Raw genomic sequence first — 25,070 nt, forward strand, 5'->3', positions numbered from 1 at the left:
GGGGAAAGAAAGGCCGGTTATCATTGATGTCCTTCACTTCTATACTGACAGGGGCCAAAGCAAAGTGTCCTTGGCCATCAGTGGCCTGGACAACAATCAAATGGGACAACTGTGTCTCGCTGTTCAGAGGTCTCTGCAGCCTCAAAGCTCCAGTCCACTGGTCTACATGGAAAAGATCTGTCTCATCTCCTGAGCTTATAGAGTACTGGACCTCACTATTTGGAGCAGAATCTGGATCTGTGGCGGATAAATGCAAGATCTCAGTCCCTGCTGCCGTACCCTCACTCAGAATCACACTGTACTCTGTTCGGCTGAATACTGGAGGGTTGTCATTGGCATCTGTAACACTGATAATGATAGGAACGCTGGAGCTACGCTGAGGGATTCCACGATCTGACACCACAACCGTCAGGTTATAACTTGGTACCGCTTCAAAGTCCAGCTTCTCTACCAGGATTAGACTCCCAACTGTCTGGAAGCCCCGCCCCTCCAAGAAGCGCACGCTGCTCTCAATCTGGAAGGCATTACCCGAGTTGCCACTGGCAATAGCAAAATCAAAACCACAGTTATCCCGTAACAGGTCTCCATCCACAGCTTCTAATGTCAGAACAGTTGATCCAGGAAGGCCGTCTTCAGACACAGTGGCTCTGTACTCTGACTGATGGAAGATGGGGGCGTTGTCGTTTATGTCAGACACTTGAACATGCACAGTGGCAATGGCTGAAAGGGATGGAGTACCCTGGTCTCGTGCCTCAATCACCACCAGAATGGAGGGATTCTCGAAGTCAAACTCAGTCTTTTGTTTAGTAAATAGAGTACCTGCGAAGAAACAGAGAGTACCATCATAAGAAGGCCAACGTAATTTTAGGTCTTTCTTTCACAACCCATCATATTACATATCAGTGCTGGTTAGCTCTTACACAGTAATGAATGACTTAACTAAAAAAGTAAATTACAATTACATTTTGTAAACACTGTGGCAGATTTGGGTACACACTGTTTGAGGGAACATTATTTCAGGCAAATGGAAATGTTTTGAGGACAGGAGAAAGTATAGTTAGTGTAAAGAAAAAAAGTCCTCTTTTATGACGCACTTATTTTTAGATGCTATCTCAAGCAAAACATCTGAGGCAAATAACATTCGATTTGGTTTTCAATTACTTATAATGAAGAAAATGATTAAATATTTTGCAATACTCGTTGCGAATATGTCCAAACCCCAAATGAGCATCCAAGGAGCGCTTTAGGGAATGGCATTTTTTTTAATGAAGTATAATTAAGGGGCTCTTAAACTCTGGTTAGAGTGTAGTTATAAACAACCATAAATGCAGTGCAGACAGTAATCATACCATTGACTGGGTCAATGTAGAAGACACCTTTCGTTGATGACATGACTCTGTAAGTAATTTTCCCATTGTCCCCAGAGTCACGGTCAGTGGCTGTTACGGTGACGACTGCGCTGCCTGCAGGGAGGTGCTCTGATACAGCCACCTAATAAGAAACACATTAAATGTAAATATATTTATCTCCATTACAGATTATTGAAAACTTTAACAAATATTCCGATAATCTAAAATGTAGTGAAATATGCAGTACCTGATACAAATCCTGGGTAAAGGTGGGAGAATTATCATTCACATCATCCACCAGCACAGTGAGGTTGGCCTCGCTTTGATGTTTAGAGTCAGATGTGCGAACGGTTAGAGTGTACCACGTCCTTTCCTCGTAGTCTAGTGGTCCAGTCAGCGACACTCCTCCTCCATAACAATGAATTCCAAACATGCCTTGGCTGCTTGCATCTAGGTGTAACGTGTAGGAGAGGGCTGGCCCCGAGTCCACATCATTCCCCGTTACCTGGGTGATTATTGTGCCAATGAGAGTATCTGTATGTGTGAAGACAAAGAGCAGATATTTAGGTGCAGCTAAAATGAAACACAGAGTGTCTTGGTTTAAAGAAAAAAAAAACTTTATGAAGAAATATCCGGTTCTGGAAAGCCTTGAACTAATAGACAGGAAATGAACGGAGGAGGAACTTGGCCATAGCTTGTTTCATCAAAGGGTCAGACTTTTCTCACTGAGCCCTGCTGAGCGAGCTGCCAGGGAGTGTGATGTGAGGCTTTATGATAAGATCACTGGGCTAACTTCCACTGTGAAGCTGACTTACCCTCAGGCACTCGAATCTTCTGAGGCAGGGGAATCATGGGACTGTTGTCATTGAGGTCAATGATGATCACAGTGAGGGTGGCAGAGCCAGCGAGCCGTGGGGTTCCCCGGTCTGTTGCCGTAACAACAAGCCTGGAGCGACAAAATGAATGTCAGCTTTTTAACTTTTTAACTTTCTGAACCCTGTTACACAATTCTTGGTCCCCAAAGCCCACATCGAACAGCCTGTTTTTGTCTGGATGTTTTTCTTTCTTTGTGTGTGTGTTTTCCAATACACAAAAGTGCCTGAAAGTCATTTTAAATATTAATAAAACAATATGTTTAAAAATATTATCTGCAAGGGATACATGATTTTCTCATAACACTGAAAGGCTGTGATGCAAAAACATGCAAAATCTACTTTTCTCTTTCTATAACAGAAAGGATTTTCTGAGTGGGACTTCAAAATTTGAGTCAAGTTTGCAGTAGCAATATAAAATCCAAATGAAAGTCAGGTGAAACAGTGCAACTCGTTTTTAAATCCTTGGATTTTTCAAAGCAAAATATGAACATAAAATGAGCAAAACTATAAAAACAAGGAAAAGTTGACAAGAATAAGTGTACATTCTAACTGTGACAGAGTCTAAATATGCATGTGGATTAGCTGACAGGAAACTCATGCCAACATGTGGTTACAAACAAACAGAATAAAAGCAAGACTCACTTCGTTTGGGTCCAGATTTCCCTGTCCATTATGGCTGCAGTGGTAACGCTTCCAGTCAGTGGGTCTATCTTAAACAAGCCACTCATGGATGATGACCTGATAGAGTAAGTCACCTGACCATTTTGACCCTGGTCCCGGTCGTCTGCGGCCACCTGAGTGAATTAACACCCCATTTTGGAAACGTAAATATAGAAACATTTGCAGCAGCTGTTTTAGTGTAACTCAAACTAGTGAGCAATATTGGACTTGGAAGCCAATAGTTAATAAAAATGGGCTATATGGTTCTGGCTTCATGGCACAAGCGATTATACAGTAAATTCTTCTGGGACACTGAGATCACATGAAATTGAAAAGTCAATCCTTTGCAGCACTGAAACTATCCAGTTTTCTGATGCTTGAGAGTTTTTATTCTATAGCTTCACATTTAAACAGCAGCCAAGCATAATAAACATTTGGGGGAAAAGCTACTGCACCTGGATAATGGGAAAATCGTAGCCTTGCGCCTCCCTAATGTAGGCTACATAGTTCTGGAGTTGGAAGCGTGGCAAGTTATCATTTACATCCTGAAGGATTAAGTTGACAGCCATGTAGGAGCTAGAGGATGCTGTCTCAGCTTTCACCACAAGGCGGAGTTTTGGGGTCTCCTCAAAGTCCAGTCCTTCAGATTTCTGGACCCATATTTCACCTAAATCACAAAAGTATCAATGACTCACTTTCTACATTTCAAAAATATAACCTTGTAATGTTTACTGCCATCTTACCAACCGTCGTACTGCCAACACTTACCAGTAATTGTGTTTATTCCAAAAGACTGCAATTTATTGCCACTGAATATACTGTAGGTGATCCCATTTTTGGAGCCATCTGGGTACTGGGCCTGAGCCTGTGTTACTACTGTGCCTAGAAGATGCAAAACACACTATGTTGATACATTTCATTTATACTTCTTATTTCAAATGTATATTTACACTCTTTGAATTACAATGTTAAAGATTTTAAATCACTTCAACCTTTAGCAGCGTTCTCTTGCAGGCTGACATCTCTTGCTGTGCGAGAGAAGCGAATCCCACTGTAGCTCTGCTCCTTTATGTAAATGATAACCACTCCCAGGGAAGATTGTGCTGGGTTCCCTTGGTCCATGGCCTGAACTATCAAAGTCCGTTGGCTTTGGGTCATGGTCTGCAGCTTCTCTGTGGCCTGGATTTCTCCTGTCAGTGAGTTAATGGTGAACCCCCTGACAGAGTTGGCGAAACGATAAAAAACAGAGCCATTAGCTCCAAAGTCTTTGTCCTCTGCTCTCATAGTGGCCAAAACTCGACGATTAGAGACACTACTGGCGGAGACATTCACAATAAGTGGGTCCTGAATGAAGAACGGAGCATTGTCGTTCACATCCTGAATATAGATCGTCACCTGAGCAGTGGAGTTACGTGGGTTTGCGGGGGAAGAATCGGTGGCACACACCTCAAAAGTGTAAGAAGCTGTTCTCTCTCTATCGAGGGGGGATGCTGTGATAATGCGACCTGTGTTTTGGTCTATCATGAACATGCTCTGGGAGCCATGGCTCAGAAAGTACAGCACTTGGCTATTAGGGCCATGGTCCAAATCAATGGCTTTCACCTCCAGGACGAGTGACCCAATGGGAACATCTTCCAAAATTTCTGCTGTGTAGCTGCTGCTCTGAAACTGGGGGCTGTGATCATTGATGTCCAGGACTATCACTTCTACAGTGGCAGTGCTGCTAAGTGCTGGGTGGCCCTGGTCCTGAGCTATCACCGTTAAACTGTACCCAGGCCTCTTCTCCCGGTCAAGGGGCCGTGAGGTGGACAGGACACCTGACTGGCCATCCAAGCGGAAGTCTCCAGATGAATCTCCAGCTGCAAGTAGAGCGATAGCAAATGGCTTGTAAACATTTGAAACTATGTACCGATCATTTAAAACATTAAATCAAAAGCAGTTCTCACCTGTAATTTTGTAGTTTATCCTGCCGTTGTCTCCCGCATCCTGATCAGTGGCTCGAAGGGTGAATAGAGGTAGTGCTTCCAGGTTTTCAGGCACCTCTATGCTGTAGTAAAGACGTCCAAAGACAGGGGCGTTGTCATTAACGTCAGTCACCTTGATCCTCACAGTTGCTTTAGCATAGTTCGGTGGAAGGCCTCCATCTTTTGCAGACACTGCCAGAACATAAAAAAGCACACTATAATTTGTTGTAGTAATTCATAATTTAAATATTATTTTTATTATGTATCAGATCTGGCATTTTTTGTAAGGCTGCAGAACAATCAGATGACAGTACCTGTGACAGTGTAGTATTCCTGAAGCTCCCTGTCCAGAGACTTAGTAATCATAATCACACCTGATACTGGGTTGATGCTGAAACCCTCCTGTGAGATACCGTCATATGTCACCTGGCCATTGCTTCCTACAGAGAAACAAATATAGTCACAGCATTCTATTAAAAATGGCCTTTAAAAATAAATTAAAAATCAAAGAATGTCGGTGAAGGTCAGAGAGTTCCATCCTATAACTTGTAGATAATAATGAAAAAAATGCATTTACAACATGTTTCAAATTCTCTTCTAATAGCTTGTAAACTTATTTGTTTGTCATGAGGCTTGCTGTATAAGCATTTGGCAGCAAGAGCCCTCCCTCAGGCGTCTGTGTGCCAGATCGCGTGCTACGAGAAAGCAGCCTGGCAACCTCACCTGTTTACTTCACTAATTGCTTTTGAGGAGAAAGTTTATAATCCTCCTACTTTATGTGCTTCTGACTAACTCTTGGAGAATGCATGCTAACCCCCCCTCATGTAGTCCTTATGCAAATAAAAAGAACTGTTAATGTCTCTAATGTGAACACATAGTCAGCAAATGATGGCTAAGAAGAATTAAAAGCAGCACAAATATAATATGACAGATCAAATCCCTGCACATTATGAATCAGACCTTGGTCCAGATCAGTGGCAGACACTGTCAGCACACTGGTTCCTGGAGGTTGGTTCTCCGAGATCTCTACTTCATACTGGCTCTGCTCAAACCAGGGCGCCTCATCATTAACATCGATCACATGCACACACAGCAGCTGGATGGACGAGTGTTGGGGTATCCCGTGATCCTCAGCGATTACTGTGAGGTTAAAGATGTCCTGCTCCTCGCGGTCCAGAGGTTTGAAAATAGACAGAGAGCCTGTAGGGAGATGAATGAAGGGTGAAATATGAGGAGAGATTTCCTCTACGTGGGTACTTTATTATAGCCTGGTTAAAAGAGACAGTTAGACAATTACGGTATGAAAGCATGTCATCAAAGGCAATAAAAAACACTGCTTGCCATGATTGTGTTTGTAGTCAAGTTATTTAAAAATCAAGTGTGAAAACTTGCCGTGTGAGGGCCAAATCAGTGCTAATCTCCTCCACACACACACAGCTCTGCCTACCTGACTGCTACCACCACCACTGCTGTAACAGCCCAAACGGTCTGGCCACAGTTTACGAGATTTTCCACTGGAGAATGCCACAGCCATCGAGAAAGAAGCAGTAAACACACACTCTAGACACGCAACAGCCAGGCCTGCCGTGCTCCGTAGGAATTAGAGGCACCCCAGCCTTTTCATTATCCTGCCCTAAGAGGGTAGAACTTGCAATGATTTAATTTCAATTTCATGCTTTAAAATCAAATGCAACTGTTAAAGAAAGAGAGGGCCAAGACTGTTTTCCTTTTAACTTTTTTTGTGTGTGTTTGTTTTTCACTTTGTGCCTTTCTAGGATTGAGATAACTTGCCTCTAAGCTTTTAATCTGGTATAAGTTACAGGCTGGAATTTTTCACCTAAATTTGATTCCTCTGTGATCCTACTATATCCCTGGTCACCGATAACACATGGGAAGGGGAAAAAAATGGAGGGATCTGGGGAGAGTTTTTATTTTGGATGTTTTGTAAGCATGTGTGGGGGTTGGTGGCGCCAACGCTGTGGACTGCAGTGCATGTGCGAGCGGAGGTTGCTCAGACAACAAACACATCTCTCTTATTTGATATGGCAAAGCCATTTATCAAAATTTGATGGGTTAATCCCTGAATGGTGTTGTCTTTTGCAGAGAAGCAGTCCCCCATATCACCAGTAAACTCTCCCTACTTCTCTTGAAAGGAAAATTAATGACCTCCATTCTGACACTGAGTGATGAGAATGTGTCTCACACTGTGACTTTACAGATTTATAACAATCGCCTGATAGTTCTCTCTATTGTGGTTAGCTGTGACGCCAAGGTAATGAAAACAGATTGTGCAGAGTTGTCGTAGACCTTTGGTCACTGACCCCAAAACGGGAGCAAACCAGGTGCACAAAGGATTAACTTGTCACTATTCTAACAAATAACTAGTGTGCATGAAAAGCACTTCAAGATGAGTGCACATACTGGGCTGAAGCAGAAGTGACATGCATGACAGACGCTGAATGTTTCCATCCCCAAACTGCTCCAGGAGGCATCCTGGTTGGCGACTTGAAGGCGAGGGCGGAGCAAATGTTGACACGTGTCTCAAACACCACAACAAAGCCCACAGGACCAAATGGCCCAAGGTCAGCGCTGACTAAGTGACATACTCTAATGCAAGCACACAAACACATATGTGCATGCCTACGCACACACATACACACGTGCGTACACATAAACACGCGTAACTGATCCCTCCTCTAATGGTTCCCAGAAGCCTGAGCAGGAGGTTCTTTGGTCTTTCATGGGAATAGATCCACAATAACAGATGATGGGTTGTTGTGTGTGCGCGCGTATGCACGTGTACTTGCACATTCTTGTGTGTGTGTATGTGTGCGTTTAATATTTGGCAAGCTGGCCTGTCTGGCCTCCAACTGAGAGAAATAAGTCATGAAAGGTGAAGCAAGAATTGGGCTGACCTTAGAAGTAAGCAGATTATTAAAACAGTTTGTGTGTGTTTATAGAAAGTAAGGTTAGGTGAATTTTGTGTGGAGTCGTGTAGAGTAGTGAGTATATATGCAATGCAAAGTGAAATTTAGAAGGAGATTCTGATGCAGATTTGCTTGTCTTTTGCTGAAGATGAAAATATTTCATCTTCAGCAAAAGATTTGCATGACACAGTAGTGCTTTAGTTCTAGTTCTACAGCCTAGCAGGGCAGAGAATACAAAGAGAGACCTGAGAAACTGAAGCCAAAAGTTTTAGTATAATGATAAGTAGAAAAAAGAAGCAGAAAGATGAGGAAAACAAGTAAACAGCATAAGAGATTTGAAATCTTACTCATTATAATCTTCAAACTGTTTGTATTTGCACTTAAATTAAATATTTTTTAAGTAGACTATTCTTCTAATCATACACAACTCATAGTTGTGATCAGTAGCTATCCCAGATAACACTGGGTGGAAAGCAAAGTTCACAGTCATCGCCAGAGCTAACTTATGAAGATATAAAAAAAATCAGCTTTCCCTTTCGGGGTATTTTTGAAAAAGATAATGGCGAGACAGCAGTGGCACCTTAGGGCAGGAGCCCTGTGATCCTGACATATCACTGGTCACTGAGCGCAAAAAAGTAGCAAGAAAATGTTCTGTTCATTTATTTTTCTACACCTTAACTTCAGTTGCACACCCATCAACAAAGTGATTAATGTCAAATATACGACAGTACAGCCCTAATAAGTAGTGAATACAGCGTGTATGTCAAGACCTTTCCTGTTTTTGTGCAATTGCAAGGTGAAATCAAAATGAATTTGCATGTATACAATGACCTTTGGGTGTTATAAGCCCTTTCTGTTGAGGATTGTGACAAGAAAACCGATCTAAAGGATGTAAATTAGCTATGCATGAAAAACAGCATAGCTAATTTGAATGAAGCACACGGAGAATAAAGCCTGGCTTCGGGCTGCACTTACCCGTACTAGGGTTGAGACTGAATGTCCCTGCAGTGTTGCCTGATTGAATTCTGTAGGTCACTCTACCATTCTCCCCTTGGTCTGCATCTCTGGCCATGACATACAGCACTACAAAGCCCACTGGCTGATCCTCCATCACACTGACAGCTGTTGGCGATATGAACACTGGTGGATTGTCATTCTCATCGGTCACATACAGCCTTGCCGTGACAGAACCCCAGCGCCTCTGGCTGACATCAGGAGCAGAATCTGTTGCTTTTACAACCAGGATGAGGTTTGGAGTGACCTCATAGTCCAGCTTCTGGCCCAAGGAGAGAACCCCAGTTGATGGGTCGAGGGTTAATAGACCTGGGGTATTTGGCCACTGTTGTAGTATGGAATACACCAGTTTGCTGTTGGACCCACTGCCATCCTTATCTGTGGCCTGGAAAGTATAGACAGAGGAGCCAGGATCCATGCTCTCAGAGATGACAATTGTGATGGGGTCCTCTGGGAACTGAGGAGTGTGGTCATTACTGTCCTCTATGTCGATGTCCAGGTGGACAAGAGTGCTGCTCGGAGGGGCCTCGGAGAAGTCATCCACTTCAATTTGCAGATTGTAGCGCGAGTCTCGTTCATAGTCAAGAGGGCGAGCCAAGTAAACGTCCCCAGTCAGACGATCCACAACGAATGTGCCATCTCGGTCCGTACCCCCCACCACTGTGTAGGTCACCTTGTCGTCCTCTAAGGTTCCTCTATCATGGAGACGGACCGAGCCAATAACAGACCCGGGCTTGGCCTCCTCCACCGAATTGAAAGTTATGGAGAGTGAATTCTTCTTGGTAGCAGGTCTGTTAATGCTGATAACCTGCAGTAAAGCAACACATTGCATTTATATTTAACGGCGCAGCAACATGGCAGCAGATCTAATGCTTCACTCAAATGCCCAGTGGCAACTTAAGTTTGCAATTTTCAATACAGAACGAAAATATTTTATGGATTTTAGGCAAAGTGGAAACAGACGTCCTCTCCACACTGAATGTGTTCACGGGGAATAAATGAAACCACTTACAAAAGGTTTTTATAGACTTCAATAACATGACTGCTAAGATTAATCTGACATCTGTTTGGATGCCAAGAAATATAATAGATGATAAAAGTGCTGCAATCAGAAAAGGAAGTGTTATAAGGGCTTGAATTTAGTACTGAGGAATACTGCGGTACTGCATATAGTTTTACACTTCTTTTCCGAGTGTCTTCAAAGACTACAACCTTATTATTTCTCTTCTGAAACATTGTTTAAATAAAACATGTTTTTTCCCTTTGATACATGCATGTAGTGTGAAAATTAAAGCAGCTGTGAAAGGTAAATGAGCACGGAGTGGCTTTATTGATGAAATTTTAATCGAAATTACTGACCGTGTTTTGTAACCTGATTGGCCAGTCTGGATACTCAGCAGTGTATCCAACAGCACAATTCCCACACTAAGTAGGCACTCAAAAAAATATGCTGTGCTTGCTGACAAGCTGTAAATTGGTTCCACATTAGATGGAAAAGAAGTGTTCCAAAAATAAATTGGAATAGGCCTATCCTATCATCGACGGAATTAAATAATCATTCAGAAAAGATGATTAAAGGAAATTAACCAAATACGTCACAAGGCAAGAACAACACTGCACTGTTTAATCCAATTAACTAACAATTATGACTTCCATTTTTTGTTATTGGAAAAGAGGAAAAATTGCGCTGGCGCTGACTGGAGCTGTTTATATAGGAGCTCAATTTTCCTGGAACCTATAAATCTTCCTTCCAGAGTTCTTCCATTGTGTTTTTTTCTGTTCTATATTAAATATTAACACGAATTACCTTTAATGCTGTGTTTTATGTTGAGTGTATAGCCTTGCTGCTCCTTGCAAAAAGGGCTACTGTATTAAAAAAGTGTTGAAGTCATTGAGTATGACCTTGATCATAGACGTCTACAGCTGGCCCTCATCACGAGCCAGCTGGGAGTATTTGATTCAGATCCACTTTTCCATTTCAGATAGAAATTTCCCTTTTGAAAATTCACAGGGGAAGAAAAGGGGAGGGGATGGGAGGGGACCTTGTCAGAAGTGAGGCTGATATGTCTGCAACTAGTGCGAGGGGCCCAGGGATGCAGATCGTCGCTGCCCCGAGTCTATTCTTTGATATCAAATAGGTGAATATAGTGGGTGTTTGTGCTCGCAGTGGTTCCAAAACACAGTCTAACCTGAATGGTGAGGGAGCAGGAGGTGCTGCGAGGGGGCAGTCCTCTGTCGGTGGCTGTCACCGTCAGAGTGTACTCAGCCCGTTCCGAGTGGCTGAGAGGGGATGACGAACGCAACTTGCCAGTGTTTGTGTTCAAAGAGAAGCGCTCAGCTCTGGGACCTAGAAGAAACAGAGCATACCCGAACTTGAGATGAGAAGTGCATAGGAAGCCTGAACACACAAACACAAACATTAAATTGAATCCGCTTTCAACAATATACAAAAAAAGAAGAAAAGCATGAAAAAATTAATAAAGACTGGAGGAAGATATATTTCTTTAAACGTCTCTATAAAGTACCTGACAAAGAATAGAATATTGTGCCATTCTCCCCTTCATCAGGGTCTTTGGCTTGCAGTGTACCCAGTACAACCCCAGAAGGCTGACCTTCCATCACCTAAGGGTTAAACCAGATTTTCAGCACTCTATGATAGCAATTTATTTTCTGCCAAACAACATTTGTGCTCTTTCGACATTACCTGAATTATGATGTTTTTCCCTGACTGACTGTGGATGAAAACAGGGTCGTTGTCATTTTCGTCCAGTACAGTGATGAAAGCGGTGCCTGTGGCGCTACGAGGGGGTGAACCTCCGTCTTGTGCCACCACCAAGAGCTGGTAAGTAGACTGCTGCTCTCTGTCCAGAGTCATCCTTGTGCTGATCTCACCTGGGGACACAAGTAGATAAATGAGAGAGATTTTATGCACAGGCACAAGTCCACTGGAATAATGATGAGTCTTAAGAGCCAGCCGGCTTTGATCAGTGACACATAAGTAATAGACATGAACAGTGTGCAGATCTGTTCGTACACAGTCGGATACACGTTCATACACACAAACAGAAGATTTCTGAGAGGTTGGAAGATGCTCTAGAGACTCACAACTCTGCTAGAAGCTGATCACAAATCAGAGCCCGAGTCTCCACCTACAGACTAGCAGGCTCAGCAGGCCAATTAGAACTCAGCAGGATGCTTAGTGCTGCTGTCACCGTGATCTAACTAATTTATGACAGTGGCAGAGGGGCAACCTCAGTCTCTCATCTTTTAGAGATGTCTCTCTGACTTGACTAAATTGTGTTTTTCCACATGCTTTTCATTCAGGAAAAATTTATTTTTTTGGTTATTTGAGCTTAGTTTGACCATAACACAATTTTACAGACAGATAAAATGGACATAATTAAGCTGATCAATTAAAAATTTCCAGTCAAGCATGTGCCAATATCTTCAAAGGCTGATCTTCTGCAAAGCCTTGGAGATCAATTAAACAAATAATATCAGCTTCCTTTCTCATCTTATCTCCTCTGTCACTGGTGAACTAATGTTTTTGCATGCCTGTTCTGTTCTTTAGGCAAATCAAATTTTTATGCCTTCATTACCTTTTTTGTATAAATATGCATATTTATATGGTTGCTTATTAAAATTAAACTAATCAAGCCACATTTTAACACTTAAGTCTAACTGACTAATCTCAGTGGATAAAATTTTCAGTTAACCTGTGTGGGTGTTAATCTGAAAGTGACGGTCAGGATGCAGAAAGCGGTAAGCGAGGCGTCCGTTGGGGCCGCTGTCGCGATCTGTGGCCAACACGTGACCAAAGCCTGTTCCCGGAGGCAGGTTCTCTCTCACAGCCATGAAGACCCTTTCCTGCGTGAGCCGAGGAGAGTTATCATTCTCATCAGTCACCGATATCCGCACTGTGGCACTGCCTGTCTTCTTTAACTGTCCATGGCCTGTACTGGCTAACACTGTCAGGAGGTACATGTCCTTGACTTCCCTGTCCAGGGCACTCTTCACAAACAGCCAGCCGCTGTCTGCAGCAATGCCAAAACCTGCAGCATCTCCATCTGGACGTAAATGATATGCCAGGGGAGCAACGTGGCCAGAGGTTGGTGTTTCTCTGTTCAAAGCTCTGACTTGCAGAAAGCGTGTGCTTATTGGAGTTCCTTCTTTTAATTCAACGCGGTATGTGAGGGTGTCAAACACAGGACCCTGGTCGTTCTCTGCCTGGACATGAACCACAAGCATGAAGGTGGCACTTAGCTGGGGTACTCCACTATCCTTGGCGATAACCTGGAGGTCATAACGGGGGGTATTCTCATAAGAGAGGCTCCCTACCAATCGAATCTCTCCACTGCTGCGCTCTATGCTAAAAATCCTCTGGAGTCCATTTGAAGAAGAAAGGTCAAAGGTGAGTTGTCCATTGACTGCTGAGTCTCTGTCCTCAGCTTGGACACGATAAACTACTGTGCCCATTTCTGTATGCTCTGGCAGCAGCAGGGACTCTGAGGATGAGGGCAGGAAAACAGGTGGGTTGTCGTTGACATCTGCAATGGTAATGTGGACACGGGTCTGGCCAAAGGCAGGAGGGTTGCCGCTGCGGGCCTGCACCTCCAAATCAAGAGCTGATTGGGCTTCATGATCCAGGGGAAGACTGGTCCTTAGGGCCCCGGTGTCAGGATCAACTGTGAAGTAGCCTGCAGGGTCTCCGGAGCTGATGGTATAGGAAATATCTCTAGAGATGCCTGAAAGATGTAAAATTACAAAGACAGGTCACTGAATTATAACATTTTTGGGGGGGGTTTTACAGAAGAAGTGTCAGATTAAGGTGTCTGTAGTCCGCACCTGTTTTACTGCTGGCCTGGACGATTCCCACAACAGTCCCGCGCAGGACGTCCTCTGACACGGTGAAGTAATACTGAGTCTTTTCAAACACGGGCGGAGCCACTAAACCTGCCACCACACTAATGTTAACTCTGGCATTCACTAAGGCAACAAGACCACCACCATCCTGAGCAGAGATAACCATTGGAACGACAGAGTTGGCCTTCCCATAGACAGATCGAGACAGTGAGATCACACCTATAAAAGGATTCAAAGATAATACATTAACAGGCAATTTTGACATCACACAATATCATAAATTGTTTGAATTATTTCTGTAAATCATTATAAAAGTCCAGAGCAGGAATGGGGAACAATATTTACACTGACCTGTGTCTTTGTTGAGAGTAAAGTATGGAGAAGCCCCTCCAGGCACTGTTTTGTATGTAATTCGCCCATTCTTGCCTGAGTCTGGGTCATAGGCTGTCACTCTGACAACAGATGTCCCAGGGGCACTCTGTGTGCTCAAACTAACAGCATAACTGAGAGGGTAGAAAGCGGGTCTGTTATCATTAATGTCCACCAGATCTACCCTGACATAGGCCACTGAGCTCAGTCCACCCTGCAGAGGAAACAAAAAGCTCTTTTGTTATACCTTCACATATTAAATCATGAACAGTAAAAACATACCTGAAAGCAGGATTTAGGCCACATTAACAGCGCACATAGACCACATTAATGGTGGAAGTAAAAACCAGCAGTAAACCCAGTTAAGATTTCGATGTATGGCGTAGCCTCTAAAATATAGTCCCAGGAGGTTCGCGTAGGGACACAGATTGATAGTTTCCCTTGGGAAAGAGCAATATGTCATGACCCGTGGAGGGTGAGAGGGCTTGCTGCAACCCAAGTCTGTTTCATAGCCTTTTCATTTGCAGAAATACAGTGCAGGCTTTTCATTTGGACCAGGTGGCAAAAACGAGGAAGGCGGCAGTCCAACTTGTTAAAATATTACTGCCTGACAGTTGAGGTATTTTCCTTCTGATTGCTTTAACATGCCCGCAGTAATTTTCTTTCATTTTTAACTTTTTCTTCTTTAAGTATTTTTTGGCAGTCAGTGCACAGGATGCTGTACTAACTTAAGTCTACCTACCAAGGAGAACTATTCAAACTTGGGAGGGGGACAACTCAAAAACTCATTTTTTTTCCTGCACAGTTGGCCACATCTCTGCTCTCCTGTCTATAAGAAAAGCATGGCTGCTGTGTTTATGGGATTATACTGCAGCTCTGTGGATTCATGATTTCAAAGGGCGGTGGCTTACCCCATCTACTGCAGTAACAGTAAAGTCGAAGCTGGCTGGTCCTTGATCTCTGTCTAGTGCAGCAGTAGTGCAGATCTGGCCAGTCTCCTTGCCAATGGTGAATTTAGAGGGAACAGCGCTGTTAATGCCAGAGCCAAGAGAATAGGTAATCAAGCCATAGGAGCCACTGTCTGCATCTGCCGCAGTCACCTACAGAGAGGAAAACATGCTATGGGTTAAACAGTCCAACATTGCACATTACAATTAAAATTTATTAAGTTGGAAGGGGAATATCATACTGGATAAACTCAGCACTTTCCATATTCAATTACGTTACTCTAAATCCTCATTAGATCAAAACTAATTTCTATTAGTTGTAAGAGTCAGGACAGTCCACAAACTGAAACAGGAGCACCATACCAGGTGCCTTTGAAAGCATCTTTGGATCCGTTCTTTATTGTTTATCCGAGCCAGAACATGAGCCAAACAGGCCCTCTGGCAGAAAGAGCTCTGAGGGAATGAAGGGGTGGGGGGGGGGGGGGGGGGGGGGCAGGAAGGAGGATGACTTCTACAGGCTCTGGGAGGCCTGCCAGTGGGAGAAACTGCCTGCTTCTAGAGTAGTGTGTGTCTGCAAAGGACAGTGACAAGAGCGACTGGGCAATGGTGGGATACCACACATTATATTTTAGTGCAACGCATTACAACCTGATGTGATGTCCTGGCTGCAGTCTGGTCTTAATAATGCTGCACATTTAGAGAAGGATAGAACCACTGGAGCTATAAAAGCAGCTCCCAAGCCATCAGCCAAGAAGCCAGCTAAATTACTGTTGGATCTCCCAAGACAGCACAAGGCAAACACACCAATCAGATCAACCCCTGGGTACGAGCAGCATAATTGTTTGCAAGTGTTGGTGCTAGATCGCAGATTAGAGTAGGGTTAAACCTCACAAGTTGATTAGAATTCTTCTTCCTTCCATGTTTTATAAATGAATCCTTTTAGCAAAAACACTAATTGGAATAAAATTGAGCTCGTATCATGGTCTGGTGCTCCAACGTGTAGCAGCAGGGAACCTCATCTGTGAAAGAGGGAGCACTCATCAGAAATATCGCCAAGAAAAATAAGGCAAGCCATGGTTATTATCAAATCCTGACTTTTAAAAAAGATGTTACTTGTATGGCTGTGAATGGATGGAAATCATTCACTTGAGGTGATGAAGGTTTGTCTGCAATAATTTAGCCTTCATCTCTTTCCTGAGCAGATGGCAGACGGGGGACTCAGCAGAGAGCCCTCTTGACTGTAACTCCTAACAGAGGGTGAGTGGGGTGTTGGAGTGAGAGAGTCGTAAGGCTGGCAGAGATGCAAGCCAAAGAGAAGAAGAATAATAAACCACACGAGGAAAGGGGAAACCAAGAGCAATACGAGAAAAGCTACTCTTTTAATGTGCAAAAGCTGTTGCTTACTTTTTATCATTTAGCAGGGGGGGACAAGTTATTTATAACAACCCCAAAGATTTATGTGTTTGGTTTACTCATATTTGTGTGATGAGTGTCAGCTGGGGGGAAACTGAAGGAGCACCTTGGTGTGAATACCTGAATGTTGTTAAAGAAAAAGATAGCAGATATGCAACAAGCATTTCCCAGCAGATCTGCAAGAACACATTTCCTCTCTTGTGACTGAACCTTCAAAAACCTTTACTGATTGTAGAAGCTATGATTTTTTTTCCCATTTTGGGCAAAACCTTCTATAAAAACTTTTTAAAAGTACACCTACATACAGTGTATGAAAAAGAAAGAAAAGACAAGAAAAAAATGCTTTCAGTAAGGTGGCAACAGGAGCTTTTTTAGTCTATTCAGGCTAAACAGCAGTTCACAATGAAATGAGGCTGTTTTTTGAGTTTAAAAAAAAATACCAGCAAATTGTAAAAAAATAAGCGTGGCACAATAAACTGGGTAATTGAAACCCCTACTTACAGTATTTTACCGTTTTTACAGTTGTTTGTTGCATGAGCGCACAGCAGTGGTGGGGGAGGGGACGGTCACATTAAGACATTTGATTGGGCAATCCCAGTGTCAGTAATGAAAATGAGCCAGTGTGCTGCTCAAAGTCCCTGATTACAAACTAAAAATAAAAGTAGATTAAGATGAATAAGCCAGAAAACATCAGACAAAATTAGATTCAAAAAAGTAATAAATAAAAGCCTTTTCTTTTGGGACGTTGCATAATGCTACAGTTCTGCACTGGTGTCACAGCGAGGAGTCATGCATTATTCATACTTGTTTATGTCCCTTTCATGCATTCTTGGTTTAATTACCATTCTATTCTAACCTTTTATACTATATATAACTTCCAGAAAGCACATTAAGGCTTAACCTCAACCACATATACATATTGTAAATTTTAAAACTGGTAACCAGACAAGTCATTTAACATCTGCTCGATATAAATAGGAATTCTCCACCCAATGCAGCATAGAAAAATACCAGTCTCCACTATGCTGTATCCATCACTAATATCAGGTGCCTCTGTTTCAGTTTCCCAGTGACTTTGTACTCTCTCCTCTGGAGTGTATAGGTATTACACAAACTTTATTTTTATTGGATTAAAGTTCAAAAGCAAGAGTAAGCTTAGATCATCACCAGCAGCCAGCAGTATTCTCCCTACACTTCATGTATGTGAGTGAGGAATGATGGGAGCTGTCTTATCAGCAGGGGAAAGGCAACGTTTGGCTGAGTCCTTAGTAAAACAAGCTGGACAAATCCAAAGATAACTGGGGAACTTTGTGGTTCTCCCATCAGATTCCAGGAGACTTCCAGAGGAGACTTTCTGACTGACTGACTGACTGACTGACTGTCCAGTCAAGAGAACAGAACTCACAGGAGAGAACAGGATTTTGTATATTTATATATAACATGTCCAAATGAAATAATGATCTTGAGGCTTTTTCCTGCTCTATTGTTTTCTGGGCCGTCTAATATCCTAATACTGTGGTCTGGGAAAGAGCCTGGCCTTTATTTTCTTTTCAGAAGGCCAGGATTTGGGTGATTTCTATTTTTGGATGTGAAATTTCCCAAAATGCCTTTTCTAATCATTGAATGTGGCTTTTCAGTTCTTGATCATAAATGTATGAGGTTAATGCAAACATATGTATGTGTGACCTTATTTGTCCATAGCTAGTGCTCCCCGCTAGACCTTCATTGTGCAGCCGTGCATAAAAACCACACCGTGGAAAGAACTAGTGCAAAAACCAGTGAGTAAGTGAATGATGCAAAGCTGGGCCCGCTGAAGCCAACAAGGGGTGAACTGAAGGCAATGTAGTTTTTATTCACGCACCCCGTATTTTAGAGTGCCCAGTCAAACAAATCCATCTCACGTATTCCTCAGCAAAACCAGCCAATCAGGACCGCAAGTCTGCCAATCCAAACAGGCCACAAATGACGGAGTGCGCATGTAAATGTTTGCCAACTGGGAAATCATCACACACATCAATCAAACTCTGCATGCACAAGTCCTGTGAGTGTACCTTAGATGCGTAAGCAAAGACACAAACGTACAAACATTGGGAATAAAGCGACTGCTCATCACAGTCTCGTGATGCTTGCAGAGCAAGACAGCAAGATCAAGTTAATTCTGAACTCCGATGACATCAAACTCCAAATATTTTTTTGTATTCTCATTGCAAACATACAAAACACAGATTAGTATGCAGCAAAACCAGCAGGGGCCCAAATTAAACAAAATACAGCAACAGTTTTAGAAAATACTGGATGACATTTCTAAATCTCTTAAGCTCATATTTATGACTGAGCTTTCTTTTATCTTTCTGGAGTAGTGCTTTTACTTACATATGTTGGCCAGACAGTTGGCGTGGGCTTAAAGAAATATTGTGTGGATGTTAAAAAGGAAAAAGTTTTCATCCTTAGGTTTAGAATAAAGGGGACCTTGTTTAGTGAATGATGAAGATTTATAAAAGGTAAGGGAAATTAGTACTCCACCCACTACATAGATTTCAGCAGGCATATTTATGATGTGGAACTTTCAGAGCAGTGACGCCGCAGTTTCTGACAACCCAGTGAGATTTAGAACAATATTAGACCCAATCACATGCATTTTTCACCACAACATGGTGAATTTCATTCAAAAATAATATTCAATGACAGCTGTACAGGCATGACAAGTTAAGCTCTTAATAGCAGGACTCACACAGGAGCAATCAGCAGGGTAATGTGATAGATTGATAAAGTGACAAGATCATTAAAGACAGCAGAGGCAAAGAGGAAAGAGTAGGCTCAAAGAAGTAAAACGAGTGGGTGAGCTGTAGAAATCTGGACTGAGAAATGCTTTGAGCTTTCACAGCTGGTGCGAAGCCCTGCACACTGCTCTGCCTCTATTGTCCTGGCATCACTTCTGAAGAGAGCAGAGAGGAGGAAAACGAGGTGGAGACCTCCTAAAGGCCTCTCTCAATAGCCGCTTAAGTAGCAGATGGGCAGGTCAGGGACTTTGTGACATGTCCCCCACCACACCAAAGAGCCAGACAAAGACCACACCCGGGCAGTGGAAGGAAGAAGCCCGCTCACTGTTGACAAATATATCAAAACTCTAAACATTTGTAGCACAGCCTGTACCGTCTGGATTAGGACCAACCATATGTGAAAGATTTCAGTGATTACTCATGAGACAAAAAGCTGAAACCTTCACAGCATAGTTTAAGACATGTGTAAGGTCTATAAAATTGTGACATTAAATACTGCCAAACTGTGGCCTGTGACGTCTAGCTGTTTTTGTGTAAGTGTGATAAAGGCAATGAAATATATCAAGTATCTCAGAGTATCATCCATATTGCCCCATTGTGTTCCACATATGTACACAGAGAAGGTCTGAATATGACAAAGCAGGGCAGAAACATGGTATCCCTAATACACTGCAATCAGGGTACCATACTGTAAAGCTGCAGCAACGCCAGGACTGGTTAAACGATTTGTTTTAACAGAGGAGTTGTTGTCCTGTGTATTTTAAGCATTTTGGGAACTTGTGTAAAGTTAATAACAGCTTATAAACTGATATTTCATCAGTACAAATATTTGTCTTAGTGCTGATTCAACAGTAAAGATAAGTGGTAATCAAATATATCAAGAGTCACCCTCTGGCCAGCATTAATATCCACATTGAATTCAAAGAAATAAAACTGTCCTTTCACTGTAGTAATTGGTTCCAACTGCCCTTGCAGGAGTAATGAGCCAAGAAACACCAACAGCCTCCAAGACACCAGTGCTGATGTAGGAAAAAAGCTAAATAGTGGCTTGAAGAAAGTGTAAGACAAAAGTCTGTAAGTGGAGCTGAAGGATTAATACCCAGAACCACATGTTCAAACCTCACTGCTTTTGCTGTAAAAAGCAAAGAAAAAATGGGCTGGAAGTAGATTCCTTTGACAGCCGCACAAATTGCATTGTAGTAGGAATGACTTTAGATACAACTCCTTGGGAATAATGTTTTACATCAACTCCTAATTATTGTTATACCTCAGCATCAATGTACTGGCACCAACAATATCAAATAGTTTTATAATTACGCACAACAGCTTTATATACTTTATATGCATTTGAAATTCACATAACATTCAGCATTACTGCATGACTTAAACATGAACTATATCCAGATATGCTGTCTCTGTCCACATAAAGAACATCTGCTATACTGGGTATCCCAGTAATACACGATATAACTGTCAAAGTCAGTAACCATCTTAATCACACCAATTTCTCCCCCCCCAAAAAATATCATGCTATTTGCCAGTTGCCAAGTCATATAATCAAGAGCTATCCTTTCACAAAGGTAATAGGTTCCAACTGCCTTTGAAGGGGGAATATACGAGCAGACGAGAGTTGCAGATGATGATTAACATATTTCCTTTACGCATGCTTAAATGTAAACATGACAGGTACGCTTTGAGGTTACTGCAAAAAAACAGATAAATTTGTGTTTAATTGGTTTGCAGCAGTGAAGCAGTATTTTGCCAGATTATGGCTCTAACTGGGCCTACTTTTAGACTCTCTCAGAAAAAAGAAAGAAAAATCAGAAGTACTGATTTCCCAATCAACAGTGGTTCCATGAAGTGCTGCTTTTTATCCCTGTCTGAGTAAAGCGCAGAGAGGGATAAATGTGAAGGAGCTAGGTTCAGGGCAGCAGGTTACTATATTGCATGGAGCACATAGCTGGCAAAGGAACAAAGGGGAGGGATATAAGGACACTTAGAGCTAGACTGCAGACAAGGGAAAAGTAAAGTTTCTGAGTCTTTCCTACATCACTCACTATAATACTACAGTACTTAAAGCAGGTAAGTTGAAACATCATAACAGAAGTTCTGTCTGTAAAGCAGGTAGAAGTCACGTCTCCAAAAATTCCATGTAATTGTAATTTTCCAGAAATGATTTGGGAGCATCCACATTCCCCAAACAAATTTTGTTACTGGCAATGTATCTTCTAATCATAGTTCTCTTTCTCGAGCAAGCCTCATTTCTTTATATTTTACCTCCTTAAGTGATAGTCCTCCAGGCTTTTTGAGGGTCTTTCAAAGATCTCTGTGGGCATTGGCTGCTTTTTCACTCATTTTATAGTCCATTCAATGTACCTGAGTGTTTGCAGAGGAATGTTGGTTTGTTAAGAAACCTACAAATCATAGAAGTACAGAAAAGGCACCTAACTTAAGGGGTGAATCACTGCTGTGTCTATACATAATGACAACATAGCAAAGAACCAATTTTAAATTGCATCTTTAGGCACTTTATGGCTAGGAATCGTTTACAAAAACACATAGTTTGCTCCAGATTCTTTAGCTGAATTTATGAAAAATGCCAAAGATAACACAGTTTGACAGGCATAAAAATGTATTTTTTTATGGTGATTCACAAAGAGCTATTACCCGAGTGTCTCCTGGATAAGTGGAGAACAAAAGAAGAAGTGGCAGGCCTAAAAAAATATCTACAGCAGATAAATAGTATCTGAAACAGGAAAAAAATCCAGCAAAGGCAGAAACTGAGAGATGCATCTGACACTTCGGTTGAAGGACGGAGGACCTTGTCTACTGCTCAGTTTAATCACTTCAGTATCTGAAAAACTGCCTGCCACTAGCTGCCTTGAAGATACTGTGGATTTTTTTTAAAAATAAAATGGTTCTATAGTGTAGTGGTTAACACATTTGCCTAACAAAGGAGCATCTAATGTTGGCTGAAGGCTCATCAGAAATGGTGTGAATGGAAGGGTGGCTGTCAAGAGCACATGCTTAAGGAGGGAAAATGGAGAAAAGGTTGAGCAATGCCAAATTACACAACACCTGAACTGAAAATCAGTATGATTAGGTCTCATGGAGTGATGAATCTGTATGGCAGCATAAAGGCAAGTAAATATCACAGCATAGCACTTTGTACCTACAAACTATAGACTTTTAGATTACTTAGTATAAGAAAAAAAGAGAACAGGTAATGCGATTCCTCTGGAAGAAAGCACGACTGCTGACCAGTAATGTTTAAAAAATAAATCTTTTCTGTGGTATTATAATTCTAAAAACTTAACCCACAAGACTCCACAGAGTTTCAAAACATAACTCCTAGTAATCAGGTCAAAGCTTAGGATACATTATCATAAATTTGCCAAAATGAAGCTCAAACAAACAAGTACCCTTACAATGGCTCATTTTTCCTTTTTTTATTTATAAAGAAGGAATCAAACAACATAAGCAATGTAGAGTCTAAATAAATAACAAACAAAAAACTTGCAATACCCATATTTTATACTCAGGCCCTCTTTGTACTTTGCAATTTAGCAGTTGTGAAAAAAGTTCAGTTGTTAGGTGGCCTACATTTTTTTTCATTAGACTTTCATTTAAAACTGAAGCGTCTGTCTTTCATCTGGACCTCGCATCTGGAAGTCATTAAGCGTCTAACCATTTAAGGAGAGACAGGTCCCAAAAAAGGCCAAACGAACAGAGAGGAGAGGTATTATGCTGCTGAAGAAAAAAGGTACAGCTAATAGAAATGAATGGAAACGGAGGGCTATTTAAGAACAGACATGCAATACTATTTTTCAGCTTTTAAATCATGTGTGCGAGTTAATACACTAGAAACTCAACACAATAATGATGACAAAAAAGTCTGAGGAAGTATGACAGGTACACACCGACAGCTGCCCTGTAAAAACTTTCTGCACAGTCCTACTTTGTCTACCAGCATATCCAAGGTTGTCAAGAACAAATGTGATTCCAAGTGTTTTTAAAGTTTTTTAAACTCCTGTGTGTACTAACCTATCCAGTGAGAGCCTTGACCCCAAAGGTTCAACTGAGAAATTTGATTTGCATTTCTTTTTCAAAATATATTCTGAATAAAGTCCACTCTCAGTGAAAAGGGATTGTTTTCATTAAAATTTGAAAAGCAATGTGTGAAAAGGTTTGCTCAAATTAGTGGGAAGGGCCTACATGCCAAACATGCTGCTGGAATTGATTTAGGCTTAGAAATTGGGAGGAATTTTGAATTTTGTGCAGCGTTTGCCACAGCTTGCAAACTTCTTCCACATGATAGCAAGGACAGTTCTTGGAGAAGGCTTTGCACTGGCAAGAAAAATAAATGTGACAAAAACTCCACTGGGTGGGTAAGCATGCTGCTGGCGTGGCATTAACCCCTGGCCACCTGGAATGACAGAGGCTCCATCTGAGGGGCTCCTGCTCAAGACATTAGCTTGTTTATTTTTCCAAAGGTCAGATGTGAGAAACAAACCTGACTTTTTTTTTTTGTTTTTTTCTTTTTGTGAATGCTGGTTAGTCGCCTGTTAAATCACTATGTTGACGAGTTAACTGGAGGAGCTTGTCTTCTACTTAGTTTCATTTCAGTGGCTGTGAAATTATTTGCCACACGCTGCTTTGGAGATATTGTGGATTTTTTTTATATGAATTGGCTCTGTAGTTTAGTGGTTATCACATTGTATAACGAGGACTATCCAAAATCTCTGCCAAATATGTGGATCCAACCATTGTGGCAATCCCTTATGGATAAGGGAGTAGCCAAAAGAAGCTCTTATTATCTTTTGATCGACTAAATGCAAAAATAAAATTCTTAAATTAATAAAAATTTGACTTATTCAGCAGTAACATATATGTAAATGGACTGGTAATTCTTTAGCACTTTTAACTGCAAAACCTTCGATAAAGTGCTTTATTAAATGCCTAAGCAACTTTTCTAATATTCCCACACACACTCACACTCCAGTGAATGCACCAGTGGCCCCTCGGAGTTCTTACACAATGATACTGTGACAGGCAGGCTAGATGAACCAGGCCTCAACCCTCCAACCTTCTGTAGACAGCCTGCTCTAGCTCCAAAGCAGACTGTATAGTGTGGTGGATGCATTTTCACTGAACTGTGTAACCCCACAAAAAATTCACCTAGCGACCAAGACCTTCTCAAGGTCCAGTTTGGAACTGATTCTGGAAGCATGCTGAGCAAGATTCACTCTCACAAGACAAGGGGAGGTGACCTTACATCAAACACCCACAGTGAACCCTGTCAGGCTCTCGCTTGGCTCTGTTTCAGCCAGTCATCCCTTCCATAGTCCTCCAATAGCAGTGCTGAGCTCTGGTCTGCTGAGGCAGACCGGGCGGCGGATTGCAGGGCCTGAGTAGGTGGGAGGGGAACTAATATGAACCATGCACAGCACGGGGGTGCAGGAGTACTGATGTGGGTTAGGCGAGTACTACAGCTGCCTGCAGTGGGTGGGAGAATGCCCACAGAGCATGGCATGCACAAACAGAGCACAGATGCGGTGGCGGAGCCAAATTGGACCTGGTTACCAGAGATCCACGAGCTTGTTTGATGAGGTAGATAAAGATTATTCAGTGCTAGAGTTTGTGCTCTACTCTATGTGTGAGCCAGGTCTACAGCACAGGCTGCTACATTCCTCTGATCAAGCTGTCAGAAAATTTGTAAATACAAATGCCAACAAAGACCAGAACCTGCAAAGACCGGAATCTTATAGGCGATGAACTCTTTATCTTTGACGTGGTTTTGAATTTGCCAGTAGAGACACTCAGAGGAAGAACCATGAAACCACAAACTAATTTTAACCATCAGTGTTTAACATAAATCAGAACATGAATGAATCACAAATAATGGATAA

The 25,070-nt window shown here is 42.0% G+C and overlaps 1 protein-coding gene across 1 annotated transcript in view; it reads right to left on the reverse strand.

Annotated features, from left to right (window-relative positions):
- LOC146560119 (protocadherin-16-like) overlaps positions 1-25,070 on the reverse strand; it is a 76,645-nt gene that overhangs the window by 3,051 nt on the left and 48,524 nt on the right. The window contains exons 3-21 of the mRNA XM_085243974.1: positions 14,933-15,121; positions 14,004-14,235; positions 13,635-13,871; positions 12,506-13,534; positions 11,494-11,681; positions 11,315-11,411; positions 10,979-11,136; positions 8,751-9,597; positions 5,809-6,048; positions 5,163-5,288; positions 4,831-5,040; positions 3,877-4,743; positions 3,653-3,766; positions 3,340-3,551; positions 2,867-3,018; positions 2,165-2,295; positions 1,597-1,883; positions 1,350-1,491; positions 1-819 (exon numbers count right to left, since the gene is read on the reverse strand). The exon at positions 1-819 is cut by the window's left edge and continues 3,051 nt beyond it. Of these exons, the coding sequence (XP_085100100.1) occupies positions 1-819; positions 1,350-1,491; positions 1,597-1,883; positions 2,165-2,295; positions 2,867-3,018; positions 3,340-3,551; positions 3,653-3,766; positions 3,877-4,743; positions 4,831-5,040; positions 5,163-5,288; positions 5,809-6,048; positions 8,751-9,597; positions 10,979-11,136; positions 11,315-11,411; positions 11,494-11,681; positions 12,506-13,534; positions 13,635-13,871; positions 14,004-14,235; positions 14,933-15,121 (6,277 nt within the window). The remainder of the gene's footprint in view (positions 820-1,349; positions 1,492-1,596; positions 1,884-2,164; positions 2,296-2,866; positions 3,019-3,339; positions 3,552-3,652; positions 3,767-3,876; positions 4,744-4,830; positions 5,041-5,162; positions 5,289-5,808; positions 6,049-8,750; positions 9,598-10,978; positions 11,137-11,314; positions 11,412-11,493; positions 11,682-12,505; positions 13,535-13,634; positions 13,872-14,003; positions 14,236-14,932; positions 15,122-25,070) is intronic.

The sequence above is a fragment of the Mchenga conophoros genome, linkage group LG14 (genome assembly GCF_057382185.1).
Source record: "Mchenga conophoros isolate Kocher_MC1m ecotype Shallow Benthic linkage group LG14, M_conophoros_male_GT1.1, whole genome shotgun sequence".
Lineage (NCBI taxonomy): Eukaryota > Metazoa > Chordata > Actinopteri > Cichliformes > Cichlidae > Mchenga > Mchenga conophoros.